Source organism: Homalodisca vitripennis, chromosome X (assembly GCF_021130785.1).
Source record: "Homalodisca vitripennis isolate AUS2020 chromosome X, UT_GWSS_2.1, whole genome shotgun sequence".
NCBI classification, from domain to species: Eukaryota; Metazoa; Arthropoda; class Insecta; order Hemiptera; family Cicadellidae; genus Homalodisca; species Homalodisca vitripennis.
Genome location: NC_060215.1, coordinates 29110645 through 29138216, shown reverse-complemented (window position 1 = coordinate 29138216; position 27572 = coordinate 29110645). Strand labels below are relative to the sequence as shown.

Genomic DNA, 27572 nt, shown 5'->3' with positions numbered 1-27572 from the left:
TTTTAAATAATAAGATTTATAACCATTAAAAGCCACATAGCCGTCCATAAATTGGCAAGCAGTAATTTAGGGTCAGTACATTATTTGACAATGAATTATCCTTAGTTTTAATATAAGTTTAAAAAGTATGCTTTGACATCAAAGGATTTACATAATAAGCATCATGATATACAATTGTTGTCATGCACAATAATTTGCTATGATTTTTCCTTGAGAGTTTTCAGAATGGCTTCCTCTTGAGCGAATTTGTCCTTTAGTCTTCGGAGCTTAGTGGTGTTTACATCTAGAAACAGTGAGTAATAAATTATTAACAAGTGACAATTAACACTATAAAGAATGTCCATAATCTAAAATACTATCAATGAAAATGTTTTTGAAATATTAAAAAATTAATTCAAATAACCAATAACCATGTTATAATTGATGTCTTCTTTTACCTTAACAATCTTCCTCATTTAATTAAAACATTATTATATACCATGAACACACAAACTGTTTTTACTGTAATAAGTCTAATGAACAAAACACACTTCCACTTAAATGCTCAAAGCTTAGTTAACCCTGTTTTCTATTATTAAAAAAAATTTCATTCAATAAAAAGAGTCTTAAAACATATAAGTTAATGTTAGTAAAGAGATAAAAATTCCTATAATACTTATTAATACCAAGACTAATAAAATGTACCATTTAGTGCAGCCGAAGGACCCAGTTCACCTCCATATTCTTCCGGCAAACAGTCCTTGGGCACTCGCTCATAGAGCTTATCTAAATCTCCTGCTTTGTATATGAATGTCTGTAACACAACATGCAATCTAATGTCACTTATTAAAAATCAACAAGCTATCACTAAAAAAAATACTGCCATTGAAAATTTGGAACGGATTTCCAAACATACTATCAAAACATTTGAACGCGTTTCTGGAAATTTTCACCAACAATTTCACCAAAATGTTATATTAAACCTTTATCTGGCCCACAGCGTAGTCAGAAAAAAGTGTCAAATGATCTGAGAACAGGAAACTGATTTTGTTAGTTATATCTGTGTAAAGGAAAATCTAGATGTTTTTAACCTGAGAAGTGTCGCTCATAATTATAATACAAGGTACCAAGATCTTCTAGATTTAAGATATGTTAGACTCACCAAAACCCAGCAAATGTATTTGTATATTGGGAAAAAGCTCTTCAATAAGTTACCATTAGGCTGTAGAGATATTACGTGTAAAGTTTTTAAAAATGTTGTTTTAAGATGGCTTAAGAAAAAAGCTTTTTATTCTGTTGATGAGATGTTATCAGGCAGTATTGACATTGTATTTTAATTTAGTTTTTTATGTTTTCTGACATGTACTTATGACCATAAGTGCTAAACCTAGTATTATCTAATTTCTTTGATTGTCATGGCATTGTAATGTGGGACGACAATAAAATGATTCTTGATTCTTGATTCTTGAAAGTAATGCAGATTGTGTTGTACTAAAATGTGGATAAGTGCTGAGTGAAGCCTTATGGTCACTGTGGGGCAGGAAAAGGGTGAGTGTCAAAGGCTATTAGCATTACAGAACGCACACAGACACACACACACACACACAGTACACCATTCTAAACAAAAGTAGTCCCACAATGGCTTATAGCCTTGTGCATATTGATGAGTACAAAGAAAATAGTAAAAAAAGCTATTAGATAATGTAAGTAAGAAAGCAGCACAAGAAGGAAATTCTTGTTGTATGTACAATCAGTTCACAAGGAAACATTATGGCCAATAAATTAAATTAGAAGTACAGTATATGCCTTGTTAACCCTGGAATGGTAACGCAGTTCCTCAAACTACGAAGTGTGTTAGTATTTGTTTAATGGATTTTTCTTGTATATGTTTATAGATGTGAATAATTTTATTCTTAGAAGCAGCCATCATTAAATTTTATAGTAACACTAAAGGTACTTAGGCACTTACGAAGAAATGTTAATTTTAATTTCATATTCCCAAAAAACTAGAAAATGGCCTCTGTGCGTTTTCTGTGGGATGATGAACAGAATGCTCATCAACTCTTGTTATTTATGTCAAGGAGAGAATTATCCAATCTGTCCAGAAATCTTAAACGACATATAGAAGATGTTGCTGGACGATCAACACTCCCTAATCAAGAGGTTCCTAGAAAGCAACCTCAACAAGGAAGATTTGTGTTACTTGTCGAACCAAAAAGAGAAGGATGACCCATTTTTAGTGTGCCATCTGCCCTAAGCATATTTCTGTAGAGCACAGAGGAGAGAAGTTACAGAATAAGCAAATTTTGGCGATTTTGAAAAAAATATTATTGGCTTTATGCTTATTATGATATTATAGTCTATAAAAATAATAAATTATCTTTATCAATTTTACTATCATTGACAAAATCAAATAAGCACTAATGTCTCTTAAGACAAGTCAGAGAAGGCATTACAATTTATCTAGAAAAAACTATCTGTAGATATGATAGCATAATAATAGTGATGACAAAAAACATACACATACAGGGTGTATATTATGTCTGGAAACACCCAAATATATCCTTTAATAATTTAAATATAAATTTTGAAACCTCTTACAATCGTGATAGAGATTTGGGCATCTACTTTTTGGAACAATGTTTTGTTATGTCACACCAACGGGGGACGTCCTGCCGAGGGTATCGTGAATATTCTTAATGGAAGCCTATACCTTGTGATACATAATTTTAAAGGTAATAGCTTACTGAATTGAATGCCACAAACCGCATCTCAAAGGAATTATTCTATCAGAAAATAGAGCATTTTTAGTATTGAAAATTTACTGATGTTCAACAATGTAATTTTTAACATGGTTCTTGCCACAAAATGTGTTACACTAATTTTTTAGCATTTTTTAAATGTTCAATTAAAAAAAAATAAACAATTTATTTTTTAAGCTGGTTTCATTAGTACAAATTTACCAGTTTTTTTATTACAATGAATAAAACTTATGAGTCACTTTCTCTGATTACTTATGAATCTGTACTTGGTGTTTTCCAGTCAGCAGGAAGGTTTAAAGAGACAAAGGTCACTAGCCTATGAGAAACATTATTGTGTTATTAATCATCTGGTCCTACAGGTTTCAGTTTGTTGAGCATTGGAGCTTTCACTAGACAGGTCTAAGCTTGGGAATTACAAATGGACAAAGGTCATATCATATCATTCCTGTCGAGTTAATCAGTGTCCTCTGAAGCATTGCTGTCAACAAGTTATCTAATTACAGTAGTTCAGTTTTTATTTGGCATTTTAATGGAATTGTCTGAAAGAGAACGAATTACTCTGTTGATGATGCGAGGATTATGGCGATCGTTCAAAGATCTTATCGGGAAGTTTTGTAATTTTGTTTAATGACACTTTCCCAGAAAGGGAATCCCATAAGTGTTTCAACAATATCAAAAACTATTGAGCGTTTTGAAATGACAGGGAGTGTACGTAATCGGCCAAAGTCGGGTAGGATACAATCTGCAACAGATGAAGAACATGCACTAGATGTTTTGCAAACATTTATTGAAGACCCACATACATCGCTCAGAAAAGCTGCACAGCAACATGATATGCACCCTATGTCTGTGAGTAAGATTTTGAAAATTAATAAATACAAACCATTTTAAAGTTCATTTAGTCCAACAGTTAAGTGAGGATGATTACGACAGAAGAGTTGAGTTTTGTGAACTTGTGATGCGCAAATGTGATGACAATAGAGATTTTCTGACCAACATACTATTTTCTGATGAGGCAACTTTTTTCCTAAATGGCAATGTTAACAGGCACAATTGCCGTTACTGGGCTAGTGAAAACGCACATTGGATTACTGAGTCCCATTCACAGCAACCACAAAAAACTGAACGTATGGTGTGGAATTTTAGGTAACAAAATTGTTGGACCCTTTTTTCATCAATGGAAAATTTAAATGCCGAACTTTACTACAATATGCTCCCAAAATGAAATAATCCCAGCTATTCAAATTGCATCAGGAGAATACTTTGATAATGTATGGTTTCAGCAGGATGGTGCTCCACCCCATTATGGGAGACAGGTAAGAGAGTATTTGGATTTAAGGTTTCCTCATAAATGGATTGGCCGAAGAGGAGAAATCGAATGGCCTCCAAGATCTCCGGATTTGTCACCAATCGATTATTTCCTATGGGGTCATTTAAAATCCAATGTTTATAGAAGAAAGCCTCATAATTTGGAAGACCTAAGAAACAGGATTATAGAGGAGATTGCTTTGATAACTGAAGAAATGTTAGGCAACTCTGTCGAATCATTTTACACAAGATTGGCTCATTGTCAAACCGTAGAAGGAACACAGTTTCGAACAATTGCTTTGACACCAAATGCAGGTAAAACGTTTTGTTGTAAGACTTTTCTAACAGCATACATTATTTTTTTTATTTGTAATAAGAAATCAATAACATAAGTATTTCCATAATTGTACTGTAATAAAAACTGGCAAATTTCTGCTAATAGAACCAGCTTAAAATGAAATTTTTGTTTTATTTAATTGAACATTAAAAAAAATGCTAAGAAATTAGTGTAACACATTTTGTGGCAAGAACCATGTTAAAATTACATTGTTGAACATCAGTAAATTTTCAATACTAAAAATGCTCTATTTTTCTGATAGAATAATTCCTTGAGATGCGGTTTGTGGCATTCAATTCAGTAAGCTATTACCTTTAAAAATTATGTATCACAAGGTATAGGCTTCCATTAAGAATATTCACGATACCCTCGGCAGGACGTCCCCCGTTGGTGTGACATAACAAAACATTGTTCCAAAAAGTAGATGCCCAATCTCTATCACGATTTGTAAGAGGTTTCAAATTTATATTTAAATTATTAAAGGATATATTTGGGGTGTTTCCAGACATAATATACACCCTGTATGTATATACATATACACATAGATATACCGGTGATTTCGATAAAAGTGCATTCTTCAGGGTTGATAGAGGATGTGAATACAAACGCTTCCTTGAAGGCAATACATAGTATTGCCTTTGAGATTCAGCCAGAAAAATGCAAAGCTACTGAAAATGAATGTGTTTTCTTCTTAATAACAACTAAAAGAACCACTTCATGCAAACAAGAATGTAAAAGAATTTTACTGAGCAGCTAAAGTGGGAGAAAATCCCGATTCTTTCAAAATGTAAGATAGTCAATGTTACGAAGAGTCAGCTTTGCATAGAAAAAAGAAAATAGAAAAATTTTGGACATTTGCTGTAGTAATATTTTGTTTTACATTCTTGTTCATATTAGGTGGTTCTTTTATGTGTTATTACGAATTAAATAAAGTTTTGTTTCAGCAGCTTTGTATTGTTTTGGCTGAATCTCAAAGGAAAAACTACGTGTTGCCTACAAGGAGGCGTTTCACAAAGTCTCAATTTCCTCGAAAACGATACATGTGCGACCCCATGTGTGTTGGACAGAAAATGTTTGTATTCATATCCTCTATCAACCCTGAAAAATGTGCACTTTATCGGAATCACTTTGTATACAGCATTCCTTAATTAAATTACATACAAATTATTTTTACTTACAAACTAAAAATTTTTATTCTTATAACTAAAACATTCATTCAAACTGTAAAATGGGTTTACAAGTAGCCAATACAAACATTTAGTTTGGAAACTTTTTATAGCGTAGGAGTAATTTTTTCTTTTAATACATTAAAGATTTTTAAAGATATCACAGTATGGTCTTACAAGGTTGAATCATAGATTGAATAATAGTGATTTTTGTTTAACCGACTTTTCCTGTATCTGACCATGGTTCTATCCTATAGGTAGTCGATTAAGTGGGTTCTGTACTATAGTATAAAAATCTGCTGGAAGGAAGGGAGAAAACAAGCAGAAAGAATCAACAAAGTACAAGGCGTTTAAAATCATTCAATTGAGAGAGGGTTGATTCCCTTGGTACAAAGATTTACTTGGTTATTGTTCATTTTAATTATTATTTATTGAGGGGAATAAGATATGATGATAATATGGTGTAGTCTTTTTGAAAAGATGGTGCACAAACTACAGTACATAATGTACTAGGAAAGTTGAAAGTTTTACTTACATACACATGCTTAGTTCCATACTGACAATCTGAACAAATTCTTTCTTTTTCTATTTGTGTATAGTTTTCATAACTGACTTACAGTTTGTCAAGTGTAATTAATGTTGAATTCTTTGAATCAAAATCAAATCTCGACTTAAAATGTTTATTAATTCAACAAATAACAACTAAACATGGCAGTACAATGGCTCTCTGAATGATATCAATAGTCACATGCTGGTGTTCTGAAGTCATAACTAAAAATTCTAATACTGAAACTCAGATATACCCAAAAAGTCCATTTTATAAGCCATCCTTGGTGATAGGCATAGGAGGCACATCGAACAAATATGACAAAAATGCTTTTAGTATTAATAGCATTTTAATGCCAGGTGCAAGACTAGAAGAAGTCATATATGAAGCCCAAGAAATCAGCAAGAAATAGTGTAACTATGCAGTTCTTATTGCAAGAGCCAATAACGTGTTCAAAGGAGAGTTGAATATTTTTGTAAGAAATCTTAAGCAAGCACTAATGAACTTAAAACCCAGCAAAATCATAATTGGAAGCATTCTCTTCCAACGTAACTTTCCCTTGTCTCAACGAAGATATAGTGTCAGCCAACCTATACATGCACAAATTGTCTTGTACTATATAAATGACTTTCCTAGACTTAAATGTTTTTTCAGGCTGCTGCTTTGGAAAAACTGGAGTCCATCTGAACTACAGAGGAAAAAACTACTAAGCTCTAAAGTTCACAACATAATCTCTGGAACACAGAATTCCCATCTATCGTCTGTGTCAAGTCACCACACCATACCCATATCGGACAAAATCAGACTCATTGAAGCTAATATGAATGAAATACTAACTAAATATCAGGGAAATAAAACGTTATCTGCACACACTGCATGTCCAAAGACTTTGACAGTCCTTGTCATATGACTGCAGGAGTGGCAGTAACGATTAAAAAAACGTTTTGGAAAGCCCTGTTCATCACACCTTATAAATACTCACCTAACTCGTCAAAAACATGGTGAATCAGAACTGAATGTCTACGGCATGATGACCAAAGACCAATACTATATGAAACCCACTATAGAAGATTACAATACCTCTTTTAAACTAAATATGATATGTTTTTCTCTATATTTGCTTACGCAATTGAAACTAGCTTTCCAAAATTCATGGTCACAGAAAAAAAGAGTAATTGTAATTACAGGCGATATCAGAAATAAAAAGAGAAACATGGTTGAGCTTGAAAAACTATGTAGGGAAACAAAAACTGAAAGTTTAAAAGTGGAAATAGATCAATTAAAAAATGAGAGTAAAGTACCGAGTAACAATACAGAAATTTTTTTTAATAAACAAATTTTGAAATCTTGGAATAAATCTAAATCAATATTAGTGTTTTAATGGTAATAAAATCGAATTGGACCCAATTAATGTAGGGAATATTTAAATAATTATTTCATCAATTTAGCTGAAAATTTGTCAACACCAAATTTTCAAAACTCTTCTAATGATAATGCACCAGCCAAAAGCCCTTTGGACAATTCAAATAGTTTTGAGTTTAAGAAAATCAATGAAGTCCAACTTTACAAGTTAGTGATGGCTTTTGAAAATGAATATTCTAATGGAATCGATGAAATACCAATAAGTGAGGTTAAAAAATCTATCTCCTTCATCCTTAAACCCTTAACACATATTGCAAATTCGTCATTGATATCTGAGTTTTTCCCATGTAAATTAAAAATTGCTAAAGTAATACCCATTTTGAATAAGAGGGACTCTCATGATCCTTCTAGCTATATACCTATTTCTTTATTACCAGTTTTCTAAAAAATACTGGAAAAAGTTGTGTACAATCAACTATTAGACCATCTAGAAAGCAATAAATTACTAGATGATGAACAGCATGGTTTTGGGGCAAGTAGGTCTACTATTACTGCAGGCATATGTAGACCTATTATATAGATTTATTGAATCTATAATAGACACTATTGTTAAGAATAAAAACATTATTTGAATTTTTCTCGATATCACAAAGACATTCGACACAGTGTCCCATAATAAATTACTGAGTATATTCAATAGCTTTAATATTAAAGGCAAAGGAATAAACTAGTTCAAATTGAATGCAATGTTTTGATCTCCATTATAGTTTTAACCATCACCACAGTAAATATAAATAACGGTGCAACAATTATTGCTCAGATCTCCAGCATATTATAAAGCATGGAGTCTCTCAGGGCTCGATACTGGGATCTCTTTTATTCCTCTGATATCTAACAGGTCTGCCTACAGCAATACAAAGAGAAGGCTCTATATGTTTATGTGCTGATGATGCCAATATCACAGTTTCAGGTACAAATATGTCAAAGAACTCTTAAACAAATCATTTACTAAATACAAGCAAATCTAATAGTATATAACTTTTTCCTAACAAAATAGATCAAAATTGCAACCAAACATACACACTGATTAATTAAAATTAAATCAAGTTTAAGTAACAAAATTCCTTTGGACTAATATTGGAACAGAATTTGAGCTGGAATAACCATTTTGATCACATTGTAAATAAAGTCTTCTGGGATTTACTCCTTGTGTCAGATGTATAAAGTATTGCAATTTATGGAACCATATCAATTAAAAATTTGGACAGGGTTCTTGTACAACAAAATAAAGCACTTAGAATTATATTTAACCTTAAATCAAGACAGTCAGTGAAAGGATATTTTTACAGTATTACATATTCTGACAGTCTACTCTTTGTATATTTCTGAGGCTATAATGCCGGATATAATTGAGGATATAATTAAGGAAAACCAAATACCAACTCCAAATACTCATTCATATAAAACCAGATTTAACAGATATGTTGAAACACACAATTTAATATTGTTTGAAAATACTCTTTCATGGGTAAAAAGTATTTATTTACTTTACTAAAAGATATTGCTCAAGAAAATAACTTAATAGTATTTAAAAATAAGTGTAAAACATATCTTGTAAATTTATTTCTATATTCATTTAAGGAATACTTTGAGTTAAATAATGTGATAATTCCAGTTGTATTTTAAATAAGCAATGTAATTATCTCATAGATTCAGTTAATGTAGATAGCAGCTTAGTAAATTAAACTGTTACAATTTCATAGACAGAAATATATTTTTAATTTTTTGTCCCAAACAGATGGAAATAGTTAAAAGTTTACATTTTTATGTAATTGAGTGACGCTATCTATGTATATTTTTGTACATAAAAATAAAGAATGTTTGATTTGATTTGAAAGGGTTCCAAACTGAAGTTGCATTGATGAACAGGAACGGATGTTGTATTTGAGTTCTAAATACTTACACGTTTCAATAGATCCATGTTCAGGAAGGGTTTAGCAGTTTTCATCATGATATCCACCAGAGGGGAAGCATTAACCAGAAACACATTCTGAATCTTCAAAGGTATTCCTTCCTAAAAAGTACAAGCAATTGTATAATGTATTACACACACTTTTCAACCAAGGTGCCCAAGAATCCCTCCTTCACACTCTCATACGTCTTTTGAACAGATGACAAACATTCAAATGCCCTTAAGGGATCACTTCAGTTTGCTTTGAGGATTTAAAAATTACCAACCAATTCCCAAATTTAAGGGAAGTAGTAATTCAAAAGATTGTAACTAGAAATGACACCCAGGTCTGTACTTAGACCAGTTTTTTCTGACAATTTTACCGGCGGCTGGCCCAGGCCCCGCCACACGTCTATTTGAAGAGACTGTGTCGACGGACGAGATAGCTCAATCTAATAACTGTAACTTACTACTGAATCTTACTATCATTAACAAAATAATAAGATGTTGTCAATGAGATAATGTAAGGAGGGGGAGGTAGTAACGGGGGCAAGGTGGCAGGAGATAACGGGGCCGGCCAAATATCGTTATCGGGGTCCGCCAAAGCTGAGTACGGCCCTGGTTACACCTCAAATCATTATAAAGGAATCCATTGTCTGAGCACCTGTTTAGAGCTGGCAGCCATTGTATTATAAGAATAAATAGATAGTGGATAAATGTATGAATTTTAGTTCATTTTAAATTATATTACTTATTGTGTGAAGAATCAAATGAAATGTTTTGATGAAACAAAACCAGCATTGGTGGAAACCCTATTTCTAATAACCTGATCTAAAATGACATCCTGGCTAGTAGATTGGCTGGTGAAAACATTTTTGAGCTCCATTATATGCTTTGTCTAATCAAGACATTTCATTGAAGGTGCGAATTGATGTTAAGTTAAATAGTTTTAATTTGTTCTCTACATATAATATTTCTTTTAGGAATAAATAACTCTATTTCAGAATTACATTTTATACTTTGGAATCAATAGGTTTGGATTGAGAGTTCAGACAATCAGAAGGTAAAAACGTGTAATATTATTATTATCTGGAATAAATTTTAAACTGTTCAACAGTCTAAAAATTAAAAAGTGGGAGGAGGAGAGAGGGAGAAGAATCATGGAATTCCTGGTATACTTATTTTAACCTTTCAACTTTAGCATAACTATTACTTGACCATATGTAGCAAGAGAGAAAATGTTTAGTTTGATGTATGTACATAATTTAATAGTAATATATACATGACAACTTTTAGACCCATTATGTAATTTATTGTTAGATGTAATTTTAGTTCTATAGCCAAATCAATTTTGTAGTAGGTAAGGTTATATTTTGTTTTCTATATTTGTGTTTAGAATTTAAGAGGTGGAAGTCCTACCTGTGCCCTCGATAATAAAGACGTATTTCATTTCAAGTTTATGACGCTAATACCTGAATCTTAATCATTAGAAGGAACAGAAAACATTTAAAAGGAAGGAAAAATACAGTGTTTAATTTCTCTAAATTAAATTAACCACGGTTTATTACTTGGTAATAAGATACCTGCAGGTAGTTGCTTGTCTTCTTGATGCCTCCAGGACTGAACTTGAGGATATGCCCGGTGGTGAGAGTCGAGATGTCAAAGACAATAACGTGCCCAGGGCCTAGATCCTCATCAATCAAGCTCCCCTCCAGTGTCATGACAAAATACTTCATCTGTGTTGTCATGTCGTAGTGCTTGGTCTCCGTGCTTACAGCGTGGGTAATCATGATTTTGTATCCCTCTGGAGTTGTCTTTGGGCTCATAAAAGTCTGGCTGTAACCAAACCCTTGTTAAATCTATTTGATATCCTTCTGCTTTGAGGGTTATACCAAACAATGCGGTCAGGAAATACTCAATCCACTCTAGAGTAAGATTGACAACTTTCTGAGTACGGTATGAGTAACCCGTTTTAATAATCATTTGTATCTTAAAGATTTAAATAACTATACTTTTGTAACAAATCTGTATACATGAATAAGCCAAATATTTATATAAATTATTGTTTGGATAACTCACACAAATAACCAAAACCTCAATAGCACAACTACTTGTCCATATAATCTTAATCATCTGCAATGGCAGGCAAAATGTAACTCACTTTCTTGGCTCTAGCTGGTTGGATTTGATTTAATGAACCAAGATCGTACTAATGTCGGCCAATAGATCGGACTGGTAAGTAATGGAAGCCTAAACAATTCCACCTATAGGTGAGACTCTAGCCCCACAGAACATAGAAGCTAACATTGCACGTAGCACAGTTGGTGTTTGGCTGGACATTAAATTCCACAGTTTTCCTTCCCTAATATTTATCCTTATGACTTACTTTACCCTCCACCTCCCCTCCCCCACCAAATCAAATTTATGTTGAAAGGGCTCAAGTTACAAGATGTTATAGATTTCTAACAAAATTCAGCAGAGCAACTTTCACATTTGCAAAACACTACTTCAAAACCAGCCTGAAACAGCGGTAGTGAGATTCAGTGAAATGAGCATCAGTACTTTCCAGGATTTTTGGTGTCAAAGTAAAGTTCATATGTAATAATTTTAGTCATGTTTCTTCTTTGATAGACCCTGTATACATAATCAGTGTTGTGCCAAATTGACCTATACTTGAAATTAAAGCGTTACAAATTTATAAGGTCAATAAACCCCCTTGAAGAGGTAATTAAAAAGGTTAGTTCTAAGACCCAGCAGTTCATGTAGAATGTCATGTTTGCAAATTTCCAGGATTTTTTTTATATTTGTTTGTGAATAAATCAGAAAAGTTAGCACTCACCTAGTAATAGTTTTCTAATCTGGTTATGATCACTTTTTTAACAGTGTATGCAACCATAAAAACTTAAATTTAGATAATGTGTATATTAAGATCAATCTGGGTATTTTTTATCTTTAGTTCTAATTAAGTACCTCGACCATTTAATTTCATAAAAAATTGGGCATAATAATCCTGTTGTAAATAACATGAACGTTATTTAGCTAAAATTACTCACTATAAAGATCTGATACTCGTCATAGCATCGTTGTCAACATCACGGTCCTTGAATAGATTGTCGTAGCCACTCACTCGATGAGAATAGTAATTGGACAAAAGTTTCTTTGCAGCTTCCATATCTCTTCCACTGCTGTGGACAAACAGTCTCAAGTCCGAATCTAAACAGATACATGGACAGATTACATTCGCACCTAAACTAGCAAAACAACTATCCAGCATGAGGGTCAATTATAGATTGTGTTAGTGTTGTAATAAAATTAAAACTTAATATCAAGAGCTGAATTTAAATTAATACAATTTAAATTGTTAAAACGAATTAAAGTAATTATTTAAGAAAGAAATTATATCTGAGGCAACAAGCCCATACTGATAGACCGTGACTGAGTTGACTGCAGAGAGGATTGCAAGTCTAAGCCTTTGTATCAAGTAATACATTGATCTGGTAGCAGTGTCTAATGTGTTTGTAATGGGGGGAAGAATTCGTTCAAGGCCAGCTACTAACCAACACCACAGACCTCAGATATCTCGTGCATTAACAAAACGACTGTGGGAAGGAGTTTCAGGTTTCAATAACAAACCTTACTCTGTTCAGTGGGCCATGGCTGAATCTGTTATTCACAGCTGAGTTTCAGTGCTGTGATTTGTCTAAATCCAGACTGATGAGTACTGAGAACATCCTCTGATTCAACAAACTGAGGAATTTAGCAATGCACTATTTGTTCAAGACTAATGTTTCAGTGCTGTGATTTGTCTAAATCCAGACTGGTGAGTACTGAGAACATCCTCTGATTCATCAAACTGAGGAATTTAGCAATGCACTATTTGTTCAAGACTAATGTTTCAGTGCTGTGATTTGTCTAAATCCAGACTGATGAGTACTGCGAACATCCTCTCATTCAACAAACTGAGGAATTTAGCAATAAAATATTTGTTCAAGACTAATATTTCAGTACCGTGATTTGTCTAAATCCAGACTGATGAGTACTGAGAACATCCTCTGATTCATCAAACTGAGGAATTTAGCAATGCACTATTTGTTCAAGACTAATGTTTCAGTGCTGTCATTTGTCTAAATCCAGACTGATGAGTACTGCGAACATCCTCTGATTCAACAAACTGAGGAATTTAGCAATAAAATATTTGTTCAAGACTAATATTTCAGTACCATGATTTGTCTAAATCCAGACTGATGAGTACTGAGAACATCCTCTGATTCATCAAACTGAGGAATTTAGCAATGCACTATTTGTTCAAGACTAATGTTTCAGTGCTGTCATTTGTCTAAATCCAGACTGATGAGTACTGCGAACATCCTCTGATTCAACAAACTGAGGAATTTAGCAATGCACTATTTGTTCAAGACTAATGTTTCAGTGCTGTGATTTGTCTAAATCCAGACTGATGAGTACTGAGAACATCCTCTGATTCATCAAACTGAGGAATTTAGCAATGCACTATTTGTTCAAGACTAATGTTTCAGTGCTGTGATTTGTCTAAATCCAGACTGATGAGTACTGAAAACATCCTCTGATTCAACAAACTGAGGAATTTAGCAATGCACTATTTGTTCAAGACTAATGTTGCAGTGCTGTGATTTGTCTAAATCCAGACTGATGAGTAATGCGAACATCCTCTGATTCAACAAACTGAGGAATTTAGCAATGCACTATTTGTTCAAGACTAATGTTTCAGTGCTGTGATTTGTCTAAATCCAGACTGATGAGTACTGAGAACATCCTCTGATTCATCAAACTGAGGAATTTAGCAATGCACTATTTGTTCAAGACTAATGTTTCAGTGCTGTCATTTGTCTAAATCCAGACTGATGAGTACTGCGAACATCCTCTCATTCAACAAACTGAGGAATTTAGCAATAACTATTTGTTCAAGACTAATATTTCAGTACCATGATTTGTCTAAATCCAGACTGATGAGTACTGAGAACATCCTCTGATTCATCAAACTGAGGAATTTAGCAATGCACTATTTGTTCAAGACTAATGTTTCAGTGCTGTGATTTGTCTAAATCCAGACTGATGAGTACTGCGAACATCCTCTGATTCAACAAACTGAGGAATTTAGCAATGTACTATTTGTTCAAGACTAATGTTTCAGTGCTGTGATTTGTCTAAATCCAGACTGATGAGTACTGAGAACATCCTCTGATTCATCAAAGTGAGGAATTTAGCAATGCACTATTTGTTCAAGACTAATGTTTCAGTGCTGTGATTTGTCTAAATCCAGACTGATGAGTACTGCGAACATCCTCTGATTCAACAAACTGAGGAATTTAGCAATGCACTATTTGTTCAAGACTAATGTTTCAGTGCTGTGATTTGTCTAAATCCAGACTGATGAGTACTGAGAACATCCTCTGATTCATCAAAGTGAGGAATTTAGCAATGCACTATTTGTTCAAGACTAATGTTTCAGTGCCGTGATTTGTCTAAATCCAGACTGATGAGTAATGCGAACATCCTCTGATTCAACAAACTGAGGAATTTGGCAATAAAATATTTGTTCAAGACTAATGTTTCAGTACCGTGATTTGTCTAAATCCAGACTGATGAGTACTGAGAACATCCTCTGATTCATCAAACTGAGGAATTTAGCAATGCACTATTTGTTCAAGACTAATGTTTCAGTGCTGTGATTTGTCTAAATCCAGACTGATGAGTACTGCGAACATCCTCTGATTCAACAAACTGAGGAATTTAGCAATGTACTATTTGTTCAAGACTAATGTTTCAGTACTGTGATTTGTCTAAATCCAGACTGATGAGTACTGCGAACATCCTCTGATTCAACAAACTGAGGAATTTAGCAATGCACTATTTGTTCAAGACTAATGTTTCAGTGCTGTGATTTGTCTAAATCCAGACTGATGAGTACTGAAAACATCCTCTGATTCAACAAACTGAGGAATTTAGCAATGCACTATTTGTTCAAGACTAATGTTGCAGTGCCATGATTTGTCTAAATCCAGACTGATGAGTACTGAAAAATAAATAAATAAAATAAATAAATAAATATGTGTTTATTGCCATCTTACAAAAATGCATCAGCAAAGTCAAATATACACCTAAGTGATATAGTCTGGAGGCAATATTATTAATTATAAATATTATTAAACATATAAACACTTTTACCAAAAGTTGCCAAGAATTTCTCTCTTCCACCTATCTTCATACATAATAAATAATACAATTTCATAAATGACACAACGGAATAAACTAAGGTACTAAACAACATCCTGATCAATCCCTATTACAAACTATTTAAAATGGACTGTAAAATTGTAAATAAAACTATAACCTATAATATTAGCACCTATCTAGAAAGTTAAAAACATTAAATATTATACAATTAAAACATTAAAATATTATACAATTAAAAATATTACAATATTATACAATTAAAACATCAAAATACATAAATAAATAAATAAATAACAAATATTTATTGTCATTTTTCAAAGAGCATTGACAAATAAGTTGTGTATATGTACATCTCAAGAGTCAAAAACAATATCCTATCAGTACCCAAATTATTACATGTAGATATGTTCCTTAATTTTAACATGTTTAGACATATTCCAATCCTATAAAGTATATATATATATATTTTTTTTTACAAAACATGAAACAAAGTATAGTAAATAAGAAGAAAGAAATAAGAATAAACAGGAAGAAATGGAAAACTAGAAATTTACTTCATGAATACTAAAAAACTCAGTCAGATCATAAAAAGGATTCCTCAGTAACCAAGTATACAATTTAGCTTTGAAAATGTTTGTTGGATACTTATCAACTACATTTCTTAATTTGTTATAAATCTTTTGAGAAGTTAAAATGTGACTCTGCTGTGTTTTGCTTAACCTACAGTGTTCTATTGCAATGTTGTTTTTATTTCTGGTATTGTAGCTATGTATGTTGCTGCCAAAAGTGAGAGCTGGAATATTTTTCAGGATGTATGAAACCGAGTCAAAAATATACAAATTAATAACAGTTTGCAGCTCTAGTTCAATAAAAAGTGGTTTGCAATGGTCCAATGGATTTGCTTTAGTCATTATTCTAATCACCTTCTTTTGCAGGATGAGAATGTCATTAATTCTAGTGCTATTGCCCCATATTACAAGACCGTATCTAATTATAGATTGGAAAAAGGCATAGTAGGCAGATTTTACATAGCTTTCAGGCACACAATTCATTATTCGTTTAAGAAGAAAAATTACTCTTGATAATCTTTTGGAAATATATTCAATATGAGAGGTCCATGTTAAGTTATTGTCAATAAATAGTCCTAGAAATTTAACACAAGAAAAGAAATCATTGGTTATGTCGGATGGAGGGATTTGCCTTAAGCTGAATAAAATGTTTTGGGTTTTGGATTCATTCAATAAAAAACCATTTGACCTGAACCACAATGAGGCTTCGGTAAATGTTTTATTTACAAGGTCTTGTAGTGTGTTAAAGTTTGTGTGAACATTTAAGAAAGTTGTATCATCTGTGTATAATAAAGATTTTGCCTTTATAGCACTAGGGAGGTCATTTAAAACATCCTCTGATTCAACAAACTGAGGAATTTAGCAATGCACTATTTGTTCAAGACTGTTTCAGTATTGTGATGTACTTGTAATGCACCTTACCTACCACGACACGTTAATACATGCTTCGTACTTTTTCTTCACGATCATCGGAGAATTCGATTTTCACAGATCTTCCCTGTCCTCAATATAAAGCGTGCAATCATCTCAACATGATTTGTGAAGGAATAACCAACAGAAAATTAAACGGAAGTAGCTCTTAGGGATACAACCAATAACGATAATGATCAATTAAGATATTAGTATTGTCTGTGCAACTGGAGAGGTTCAGTTTCTTTGCTTTCTACTAACTAATACAATCAAAGCTTGTATGTACCTGGCGTCTCTGGGATCTCTGCCTGCTCCGATATCCACTCCTTCAGCGCCACAACCATTTGATCATCACTCATCCTTCTGGGTCAGCTGCAACAAGGACACTGCAACAGATGTCATACTTAGTAATATCCACAGATTCCGAAAAATTAAATCGTCGTGTGCTGTTTACTGGCATTATTTGTACATATTTCTTATTTTAATCTTAAAACTTCCGTTACAAATATACCCACATCATATACTCATACATTTCAAACCAATCTTCACAGCCCCGACCTAACTAATGCTTTCCAATTATTAATGATCACGCTATCTATCGCCATAATTAAACAACTATAGTTTCCTACTAACTAACTCACCAGAAGCGCTTTTAACGCCTTATCAAGTCAAATCGGCAATTTCCGTTCCGCTATCCATATACATAGCACACACGCTTAATTACCGCTCATATACTTACCAAAGTATCAGTAATATTTTATTTTGTTCTACATTAAACTTTTTATTTTTAAACAATTAATGACATATATATATATATATATATTAATTAATTAATATATATATATATATATATATATATATATATATATATATATTTACAGAAACAGGTTATTCTCTTCTTAACAAATAAACCACGGTATATTGGTTTGAAACATTTATAAATTTTCGTGTTTCTAGGTACACTTCTTCAGATAAATATACATGTATAAATATTTACATAAATTGTGAAAAAACATTAGGTTAGAACTCAAACAAGAAAAACAAACATTATAAATAAATACAGTAGATCAGCAGCTGATGGTTTTGTATATATATATATATATAAAACATATATATATTATTTGTAGTGAATTACTTTACAATTAAAACAAATTGTTTTTAAAACATTGTCACTATTTTTCGGTGAAAACCGTCTTCAGGTGCAAAAATTGTATAAAATTTAAAAATATAAAAGAAAACAGTACAAACGAAAGTAAATAAACAGTGAATAAGTAATAATAATAAACGTTATGTCAATTCGATTTTTGCAACATTGTACTCTTTAAAACACAACATAGCGGCTCCACTGATTAGCCTACTGAAAAAAATCACTTAACAACTATTAGATGCAGTTCTGTGATTATATTTTAAATTAATTTTACACACTATTTCGTAATTTTAAAATTGAAATTTTGGTCACTGGATCAAATGTACGTATGCTTAAAACATCTTGTTATGTTAAAGTATCTCGTTTGGGTATGTCAGGAGAACTGTTTGAAATGTTATTAAATTGTCACTAACCTTAACGAAATTGATCCTCTAAATTTCAAATGTCTTAATATCAGATATTTTTTTAAATACATTGCATCAACAATGTTTCATAATATACAGAGTGTCCCGTAACTCTCTGGGCAAAGGTATACCACGTAATTTCTCAGGTCAAGACAAACATATTTCACCATATGAACATGGGTCTCCATTGCTTAGTTTCCCATCTGTCTGTCTGTACGTGTTTTTTTATAACAAATTATAAAACATTAATTAAAAAGTAATAAATTAAATTATTCAAAATTTTGTTCAAATGTTAAATATAACAATGTTACTGAAACATATATCATGAAATTATCTTTATCATTTTCAAGATGGCAGCGATTAAAACTTTTACCCTTTGAATATCTTAAAAACTAGCATATTTCTCAAGCGTTGCAAGAATAACAGTTTGTAGAGGATTTTATCACAAATCTAATGACACAAAAATTATTGAAATCGAATAATAAATAGCGGAAGTCATTATAGAATTAGACAGTTATTGGACGTCAACATCAGTTATGACTAGAGTGATGACTTCAGGCAGCCACAGGCAAGTTCGCTAACCATGTGAAGCATCCATTAAACACAATATCTTCACACAAATCACATTAATTTTTGTATACTTTACACATGGATGCCAAATAGGCAATAACAATTGCTAAATAAACCTGAACAAGTGCTAAAACGTAAAAAAAGATATACCTGCTCCTGTTTTATTTTTATACTTCACAGAATAATTCCAAACTAACACTGAAAATAATTAGGCAAACCATCTTTAGTGAGTGAAAACTTCAAAACATCACAGGTAACCCTGACACAAAGAGAACAAAGTTTTCTTGACTAAACGTGTTAGTAAGTTAATATTGAGTGTTTTAGAACTAAAAATGAACACCTGAGTAACTTGTAGTTCAGATTACACCCTTAAACGTTACAGATGGCGATAGCGATTGGGACAAGACTAGATGGGTTGAGAATGATAGTTTAACTTATCTCATAAACTCACGAAAGACATACGTGCGAAACCTTGCTACCAACTGTGCTCAGTGATGATCTCTGAAAGATACTCAATAAACTCTACGTGCAGAATAAAACTCCCATTCTAACATGTGTTAGTAATAGTGATGAGTGCTTCAAGGACAACAGTGACAGTCACTGGAGCTTTCTGTTCATGTTAACTCTGTGCACCAGTGTCACTGTGTCCCCGGTTGAATGTCTTTAGCAGTCGAACAGTTTTGAGTACAGGTTTAATGCTATGATGAACACTTTGGTGTATGTGGAATATTATTTTGGGGGGGGGGGGGAGGAGTTTGACATACTAGTTTATTTAGGACGACAAAATAGGGGCTCAGGATTCTTCCCCCGAAAATTTTTAAGCTTTAAGACCTCATAAATGTGTTCTAGCTTAAAACAAAATACTGGATGCAATTTGAATGTTTGTCTTTCAAATTTTCAAAGACTGGGGGGAGGAGGAGTGAGCCCCCAGAGCCCCCCCCCTTATATACGCCCCTGGATGAACATGAATATTTCTAGAGCGGCCAAATACTCCTGGTCCTGGGGTTTGGGATAACACCCCACCCCCACCCAGTTCAAATCAGAGTTTAAGGATCCCATTCCAGAATCTGGTTGACAAGTAGGGTCTGATGAATAAAATTTTAGATATATTTTGTATCAAACGTCTGATATTATATAATATGTAGGACCTACCACCTAAAAAATCAACTTTTGGGGCACGTTTTAGCTCAAATTACTGATTTCATTCCATTACGTTTGCCGTAAAATTATTTTAGAATTACTATAAAATTAGGTTATAGTATTTTTAGCAGGTGTAAAAATATCATAAGACCATGTTAATGAAATACAAAGTTTGAAATACCAACCAAACTGCATAAGGCCAGCCCTCACAGAATGTTCCGTATAAGAGAATTTAACGTTATCCACTAACATCTCTTATTGCAATACTAGCTGTTTCCCCACAGCTTCGCACGCTTTCGTAAGCTTAGCCCGTGTATGAGCATTTTGTTTGAAGTGAATTATATTTCCCAACGCCGATGTAATTTGCCTTGTTGCCACGATAAAGAAATCTGTAAAAAGTGAATGCTTATAACCATTGTACACGTACATGTACTTTATTATAAGCTTTACTCAAGCTTCAAGTTCAACCAGAAATGTATTTGAAAGACACATATACATCAGCATAGTGCCTTCAAATAATGTTTGGCTATTTATATACGTAATTGTCTCGTATTTGCAGTTTATTATGTGCAGGCGCTTTTAAAACTGTTATCTTTTTCAGAGCCACCAGGTGTACACCTGGTGTTATCTAGACCTTGTACGTGGAAAAATATATATACAAACAAATGTTCATAATGATCGGTCAAATAGTTTTTAATTCTATAAAGGACATACAGACAAACATTAGGAAGATATATAGTATGTATATATACACACATATACATATACATATTGGTACAGTGAACAGCTAGGACACAATAGAATACCTAAATTTAGTAATATCACCATGTACAAGTACTTACACTTTTAGTAGTATCAACGAACTACGGTTATTTAATCACAGGTTTGACGTTGTAAAGAACCGAATACTAAAGAATTATCGAACAAGAACTAAAAACTGTGTTGTATTCTTCACCCGGAAAGTGAGAGATCGGGCTCGAGTTGTTCAGAGAGTACTTGTTCATAAATTTCTGCTGTTTCTTGAAACGTTTACAAAATAAATACTGGCATAAAATACGCATAGTACGGAAGATGGACGATCAAATGGCAAAACCATCAGATATGCAAGTCACTATAAGATCTGCCGATTTCAGAGTTCATACCCAGATGGCATCGTCTACATTAATAATATAATAAAAATCGAGCGCGAAATGCAAAATCGCGGTGAAATTTTGTAACATTAAGGCTGTTTATCCAAAAGAAAAATTGTAAACATTCTGTTAAAACGTACATGATCCAACATTCTCAATGCGTTAAAGGGGATTAACGTAAAGTTTATATTTCTCTTAAACAAATATATATGAATATTAAAGTGGATAAAATGTTGTTACGTGACTTTACGTTCTTACACGTTTTCGGGAGATTCAGATTTGAGTTGTATTCATAAACCAATTAAAGTGGCCAAAATCGTAGTTGCTTATACAAAATCTAAATGTTCAAAAGATTAGTGAAAGTTTTATATTTATCGTAAATAAAATTAGTTTAAAGTGATAAAACTGCGCGTTCGAAACCTTATACCTTAAAAATTTTAAAATGTCCAGACCGCCTTCAGTATTCCTTTTTTCTAAAGAATATTCCGCCCCCCCCGGAATTTCAGCAAATATTGGTGTATATATTCGCATATAGACACAAACAGTTCTAAATTATGAAATAAAAATATAATAATTTATGAAGAACACAAGTTTAGATAAGCCTTCTTAAACCATCTCCCTTAGTCTTTTGACTGACTTCTGAAGGAATAGAATACATAAATTAAAACAGGATATTGACACTTTAACATCTTATAAATAGTTTACCCATTCATTCGCAAATATATGGCCTTACGATCAAATGTTAATTTGATTGTATAAATACTTGTGTAAGGTAAAGCCAAAGAAAAGTGTACATAAGTAACAGCCCTGTGGTGTACTGGAAGCTAAATGTCTCGGCAAGTGAAAGACCAGGGGTTCTGGCACACTGAGTGAAATTAGCTCAACGATCTTTCTTGAAATAGAAATCAAATTAGACTATGTTCACTTAATCTAATTTCAAATAGTTTGACAAACATACAGGTGTTTCATATATGTGTCTCAAGTCGATTGCGATAGGACGGATTATCCTAGAATAGTTAACTAAACGGGTTCCCGACAAAATCAATTCCTGAGAACAGATAAAAATGTGTACATGACTTTCTAAGTATATGTCAAATGTACATTCGTAGGTCTTGGGTTCGATTCTCGTGTTTTTAAAATGTAAGCTTATGCAATGGTCACGCATTTTAAAGGTATTTTTTAAACCAAACAATTTAATGAAAACAAAACTTAATTAACTATCTTCATTTTAAAATGAAGACCGAAAATTTTTGAACTGTAAGACTGTACTATTACACCATAATGAATGTACTTGTGAAGATAAAATATTTGTATTTTATATACACTTATACAATGAACAATGAAATGTGATATTTTAATACACAACATCCAGGTTAAATTTTTTTTATTCAATTAAATCATATATCAAAAATTGCATGAGGCACATGGCCGAATTTAATTTCAATAAACATTGAATCACAAAAAGTACTTGCTCCGCCGGGACTTGAACCTGGATCTCTCACTTGCCGGGTGAATATGCTACCATTACACCACAGAGCCCTTACCTTTTACGATTCAATTATTTTGTATTTGGCCGTTTCTTTCACATATGTGTTTAAATATATATATATATATATATATATATATATAAATATAATGCAATGGTAGCACATTCATCCGGCAAGTGAGAGATCCGGGTTCAAGTCCCGGCGGAGCAAGTACTTTTTATGATTTAATGTGTATTGAAATTAAATTCGGATTGCCATTTATACAAATTTAATTAATGTATATATATATATATATATATATATATATATATAATTTTCTTCGACTTTGCAAAATAGATTTGTAAAGTACTGTTGTGTTAAAAAAATTGTCTTATATATCCAATAGTATTAACGTTTGAATAATAAATTGTTTACCAGCATCCGTTTTGCGTGTTTTAATTTTATAACAGAATTTAAAGCAAAAGTTAAGTCAATTAAGTTAACATGTTATATTGATCTGACATATATGTAATACCAGCGCGATACATCGGAACTAAATACAAATTAGTTATACACACGATGTAGGCGTGAGGGTAGATTGATCACTCGAAAAAGAGTAATAAGAATTACTTTTTAATCGTATTTCCTGTAATTAAATTAATTAGTCATTACTATTAAAAGTGTTGAGAATAACAAAAACGTCCTTTGAAACGTATATGGCCTTCTGATACAATGTGTTTCGCTTATTTAAATACATTTAAGGTTGAAAGAAAAGAACAAATATCAAATAATTTTTATTAAGTGCTCTGCAGTAAAATGTTAGCTTTCTTGCACGGAGATCCGGTTCAAGGGCAGGCGGAGAAATTATTATGTACAGTTCGCACTAATTTGAAGTCACATTTGAGTGGCTATTGCCACTCATAGAACATGTGATGAATGATGAAATAACCCGTTTTACGAGCCTTCCAATCACATGTTAGTTTGGTTATTTAAACACATGAATGGTAAAAACTGACAACTATGTGGTATAATGGTGCATTGCCCGTACGGCAAGTGAGAGACACGGGTTCGATTTCCGGTTCAGCTGGCATTTATTATTCATAATTTTAATGTTTATTGAAATTTATATAAACTATTTTCGTTCGCGCTAATTTAATGTACAGTAAACAACTGTTTGACAAGAAGTTCTTTTAATTAACAACTCCAACTAGTGCATGAATCGGTATTAATCAGTAATAAGACTCATTTTATAAAACATTGAACTAATACTGGCAAAAAGACACTATTTAAATGAAGCACGAAAAGTAATGATTAACTTAGCTTCTTTGCTTACCAATTATTTACACATTATAACAGCGTATAGACTAATATTAGACAAGTGGATATTGCAGTCGATCGCAAATTTTACAGTGAGCTTGTTGCTTATTAAAGATGACAATTACAGAAGCTAGTCTTAAATTGATCTCCTTATCAGTAGAGGAGGGGGTGCAAATGTGGAAACCCTGTTTGTTTTTAATTAATAAAAAATCAGAGGATTGTTATTTCAACCTGAAAAATTACCTTTTACTACGTTGTAATGTTGATAATAGATAATCATCAACCATAATTGCAAAATCCATGTACTTAAAAACTATAAAAATGTTTAGCAAACTTACTACAAATTCAGATTGTTAAAAAAAGTGCGGGTAATGTGGAAACATCCCAAATGTACAGTAAATAATGTCTTCAACAAGTAGGAATATTGAAATTTGCACATTATATTCTTTTTTAGTTGTTTTTATTGGTATAAAAAATTTTTAGATAAGAAAAAATAAATAAAACATATTTTTATTTATTACAAAGTTGGATGAGTTTAAATTAAAAGTCTTTAATTTATCTAAAATTTTATTTAACATAGTCTCAATATGTTCACATAGTCAACATAGTCTTACTTGCACAAATCGCAAATATAAATGTCTATAAACATACTTTTAAACAATTTGCAGTTTTGGGAAACACTTAATGAACTGCACAATACCATGGAAGTTTTACCAAGCCGTCATACTCTTTAAGTTATGAATAAATAACAGAAACTTGAATTTTCATGGATAGTTTTAGATGTTTTAGTGAGAAAAGGCACCGTGAAATTTACACAAATTATTTTTACGCAGTTAGATATTAACCAATTTAATTTATTTATTATAAAACAGAAATAAGTTACAATTATAATAAGTCAGCACTCAATTAGGTTAACAATTTAATGCATTTGGTCTAGAAAAAAACAATTACTTCACTACAGTGAACTAATAACTCATTTCAGCGCAATTTTGGACAGCAAACTTACTTGGAATAAACACATAACAACTTTACAGACTAAACTTAAATCTTCAATTAGGAAATTTTATTTTTTACGAAATTTTTGTTCTAAATATTTGTTGAGAAGTTTATATTTTGCTTTAATTGACTCCAGATTACAATACGGATTAGTTTGCTGGGGCGGGACATTTAGGTACCTAATTCAAAAGATAAGAGTTATTCAAAACTACTTTTTAAGAATAATTTCAAAAAAAACTAGAAGGGATAGCTCTTTCCCTATATTTTATGAGTTAGGAATTTTGCCCCTTCAGCATCTTTTTGTGTTCAAAGTTTTAAGACTCTTTTATTCAAGATGTGGTAACCACGGAACAATTGGTTTGATATATGCTACAAGAAATATTTACCGTAGAATTTTCAGAATGCCTAAAGTTAACAAATCATTTTTTAAACACTCTTTTTGTTACCTCGGACCACATTTATTTAATAAGTTGCCTTTGGAAATAAAAAGTTTAAGCAATATTAGTAAATTTTGTAACAGATTAAAGATATGGTTGTTTACTCAGCATAATTTAATTTATTTTTAAATTGTAGTCTCCCTGGTCTATGTGTATATTTGGTAAGTGAGATCTTTTTCCTTTTCTTAAATTGTTTAGTATTAGTAAATGTGTAAAAAATAAACAGTAAATGCTTTAGTTTTTTCATTTCATTTGTATAATATGTATTATGCAGTGTAAGTTGGTCAGCTGTGTCTGACAGACGTCACAGAGAGCCGGCTCAGGTGTTTTTATAATTTTGAACTCTGGACTGTGGATGATAATAATGTTTTCATTATGTTATCACCGGCCACACTACTTGAAACAGTGGTCGGTTAATTCCCAAGTATTGTACCTTGTAATATTTGTAGATATTTTTTGGTGGAATAAATCATTTATTCATTTATTCATTTATTCAATTCCACAATCAACTCACATTTCGTTCTCAATCGTAAAATAAATAACTTAGCAAAATAAAATTTTCAAACTGAACTGGCTTAGCAATCCTACAATTATCGAATTTTATATACAAACTAAGGTTATTCAATTTAATTTATTTTAAATTCGATCTTAATGGAACTAAAAGGTACCTCTAGGTTTAAATAGCTATGATGTGTGTAATCAAGGTCTACATACGCGTTTTGTAGATGTTTCGAGATAAGCCATTGTTTCTATGAGACAACCTTGTGGAACATTTATTTAAACCAATCAGTATTATATTTTAAATTTAATATGTAGAGGAATATGCATTTATGTTACGATTTAAAGTCAATTTAAATGACACATGAGCGGTACTCGTGCACTGTTGCTTGACAATTTTCACAAATTTCAAAACTCCTACATTTTTAGGTGTGAAAGTTAACAACATAACTCTTAATATCACAAGAGAAGACTGAAACAGCAGAGTGTTGCAAAGGCCACGAAGCCTCCTTTTATTACAATCTAACAAGTGAAATAAATGCGAACATAATTAATAATTGTTGTATAGATTTTCGCCAAACAATGAAAGTCATAAAAATCCTATTTGAAGGTTTTCACACACGAGGCCATTTTTCCAAACGTTCTACTTATTATTAATGTGCTTTTATTGATGAATTAACTTACATGTAAGTTTTAAACATTGTACATGTACGATTTAAGTGACTCTCATAATAATTATTAAAAAACGATTTATTATTTTGTTATTTATTTATTACAAAGTAGTGTTCGACATTTTCTATTGTATTAATCTTGTTTCACATTGGTTAAAGTTTAAAAACCCTGAGGGCGAAAATGTATATTTTTTATAATTCAACGTGATTAAATGTAATTGAACTGTTCCGTGTGTTTAGTTGTCAGTTTAGTCGGAAATTCCCATTCAATCGGCGAGTATTTACTATCAAGTTGACAAAATTAATTACCGGTAATTCAAATAGTAACACTCGTTAAGTTTCAGTAAGTGTATTTGCCTTGCTACGCATTTCTAAAGGTGGCAAAATACATATCCCTTTGACTAACTTCATCTTTCAAAGAGACCTGTAAATTCAGTTCGCTGTAATATCACTGTGAAAGAATTGTGTAAAATAGCGATGTAATGTAAGTGACACATAGTGTTGTAATTGCTATTTCAGTGAGCCTATACTAAGAAGGAACATCCACCTCTTACCGATCTGTGCAGCGGAGTAGGTTTGTGGCGTTAATGACGACTACCTGAAGACTCCAGATGAGAGGCGAGGATAATCTGTTACTATCGGTTACAACGTGTGGTGGCCGAGCCTCCTTCAGTTACTCTCCACAGTTGTCTG

The 27572-nt window shown here is 32.2% G+C and overlaps 1 protein-coding gene across 4 annotated transcripts; it reads right to left on the bottom strand.

Moving 5' to 3' along the window:
* Positions 1-27572, bottom strand: LOC124368860 (alpha-tocopherol transfer protein-like). 4 transcript variants are annotated; one of them, XM_046826309.1, is made up of 7 exons: positions 27443-27572; positions 17390-17480; positions 12466-12625; positions 10996-11248; positions 9425-9535; positions 685-793; positions 1-283 (listed from the first exon to the last, which is right to left on the bottom strand). In XM_046826309.1, the coding sequence occupies exons 2-7, from the start codon at positions 17460-17462 to the stop codon at positions 198-200; spliced, it is 792 nt and encodes a 263-aa protein (XP_046682265.1). In that variant the 5' UTR covers positions 17463-17480; positions 27443-27572; the 3' UTR covers positions 1-197. The 4 variants fall into 4 exon arrangements, with proteins under 4 accessions (XP_046682265.1, XP_046682266.1, XP_046682267.1 ...); XM_046826310.1 differs by having other exon boundaries at positions 17390-17475; positions 27434-27570; XM_046826311.1 differs by having other exon boundaries at positions 17390-17475; positions 27438-27556.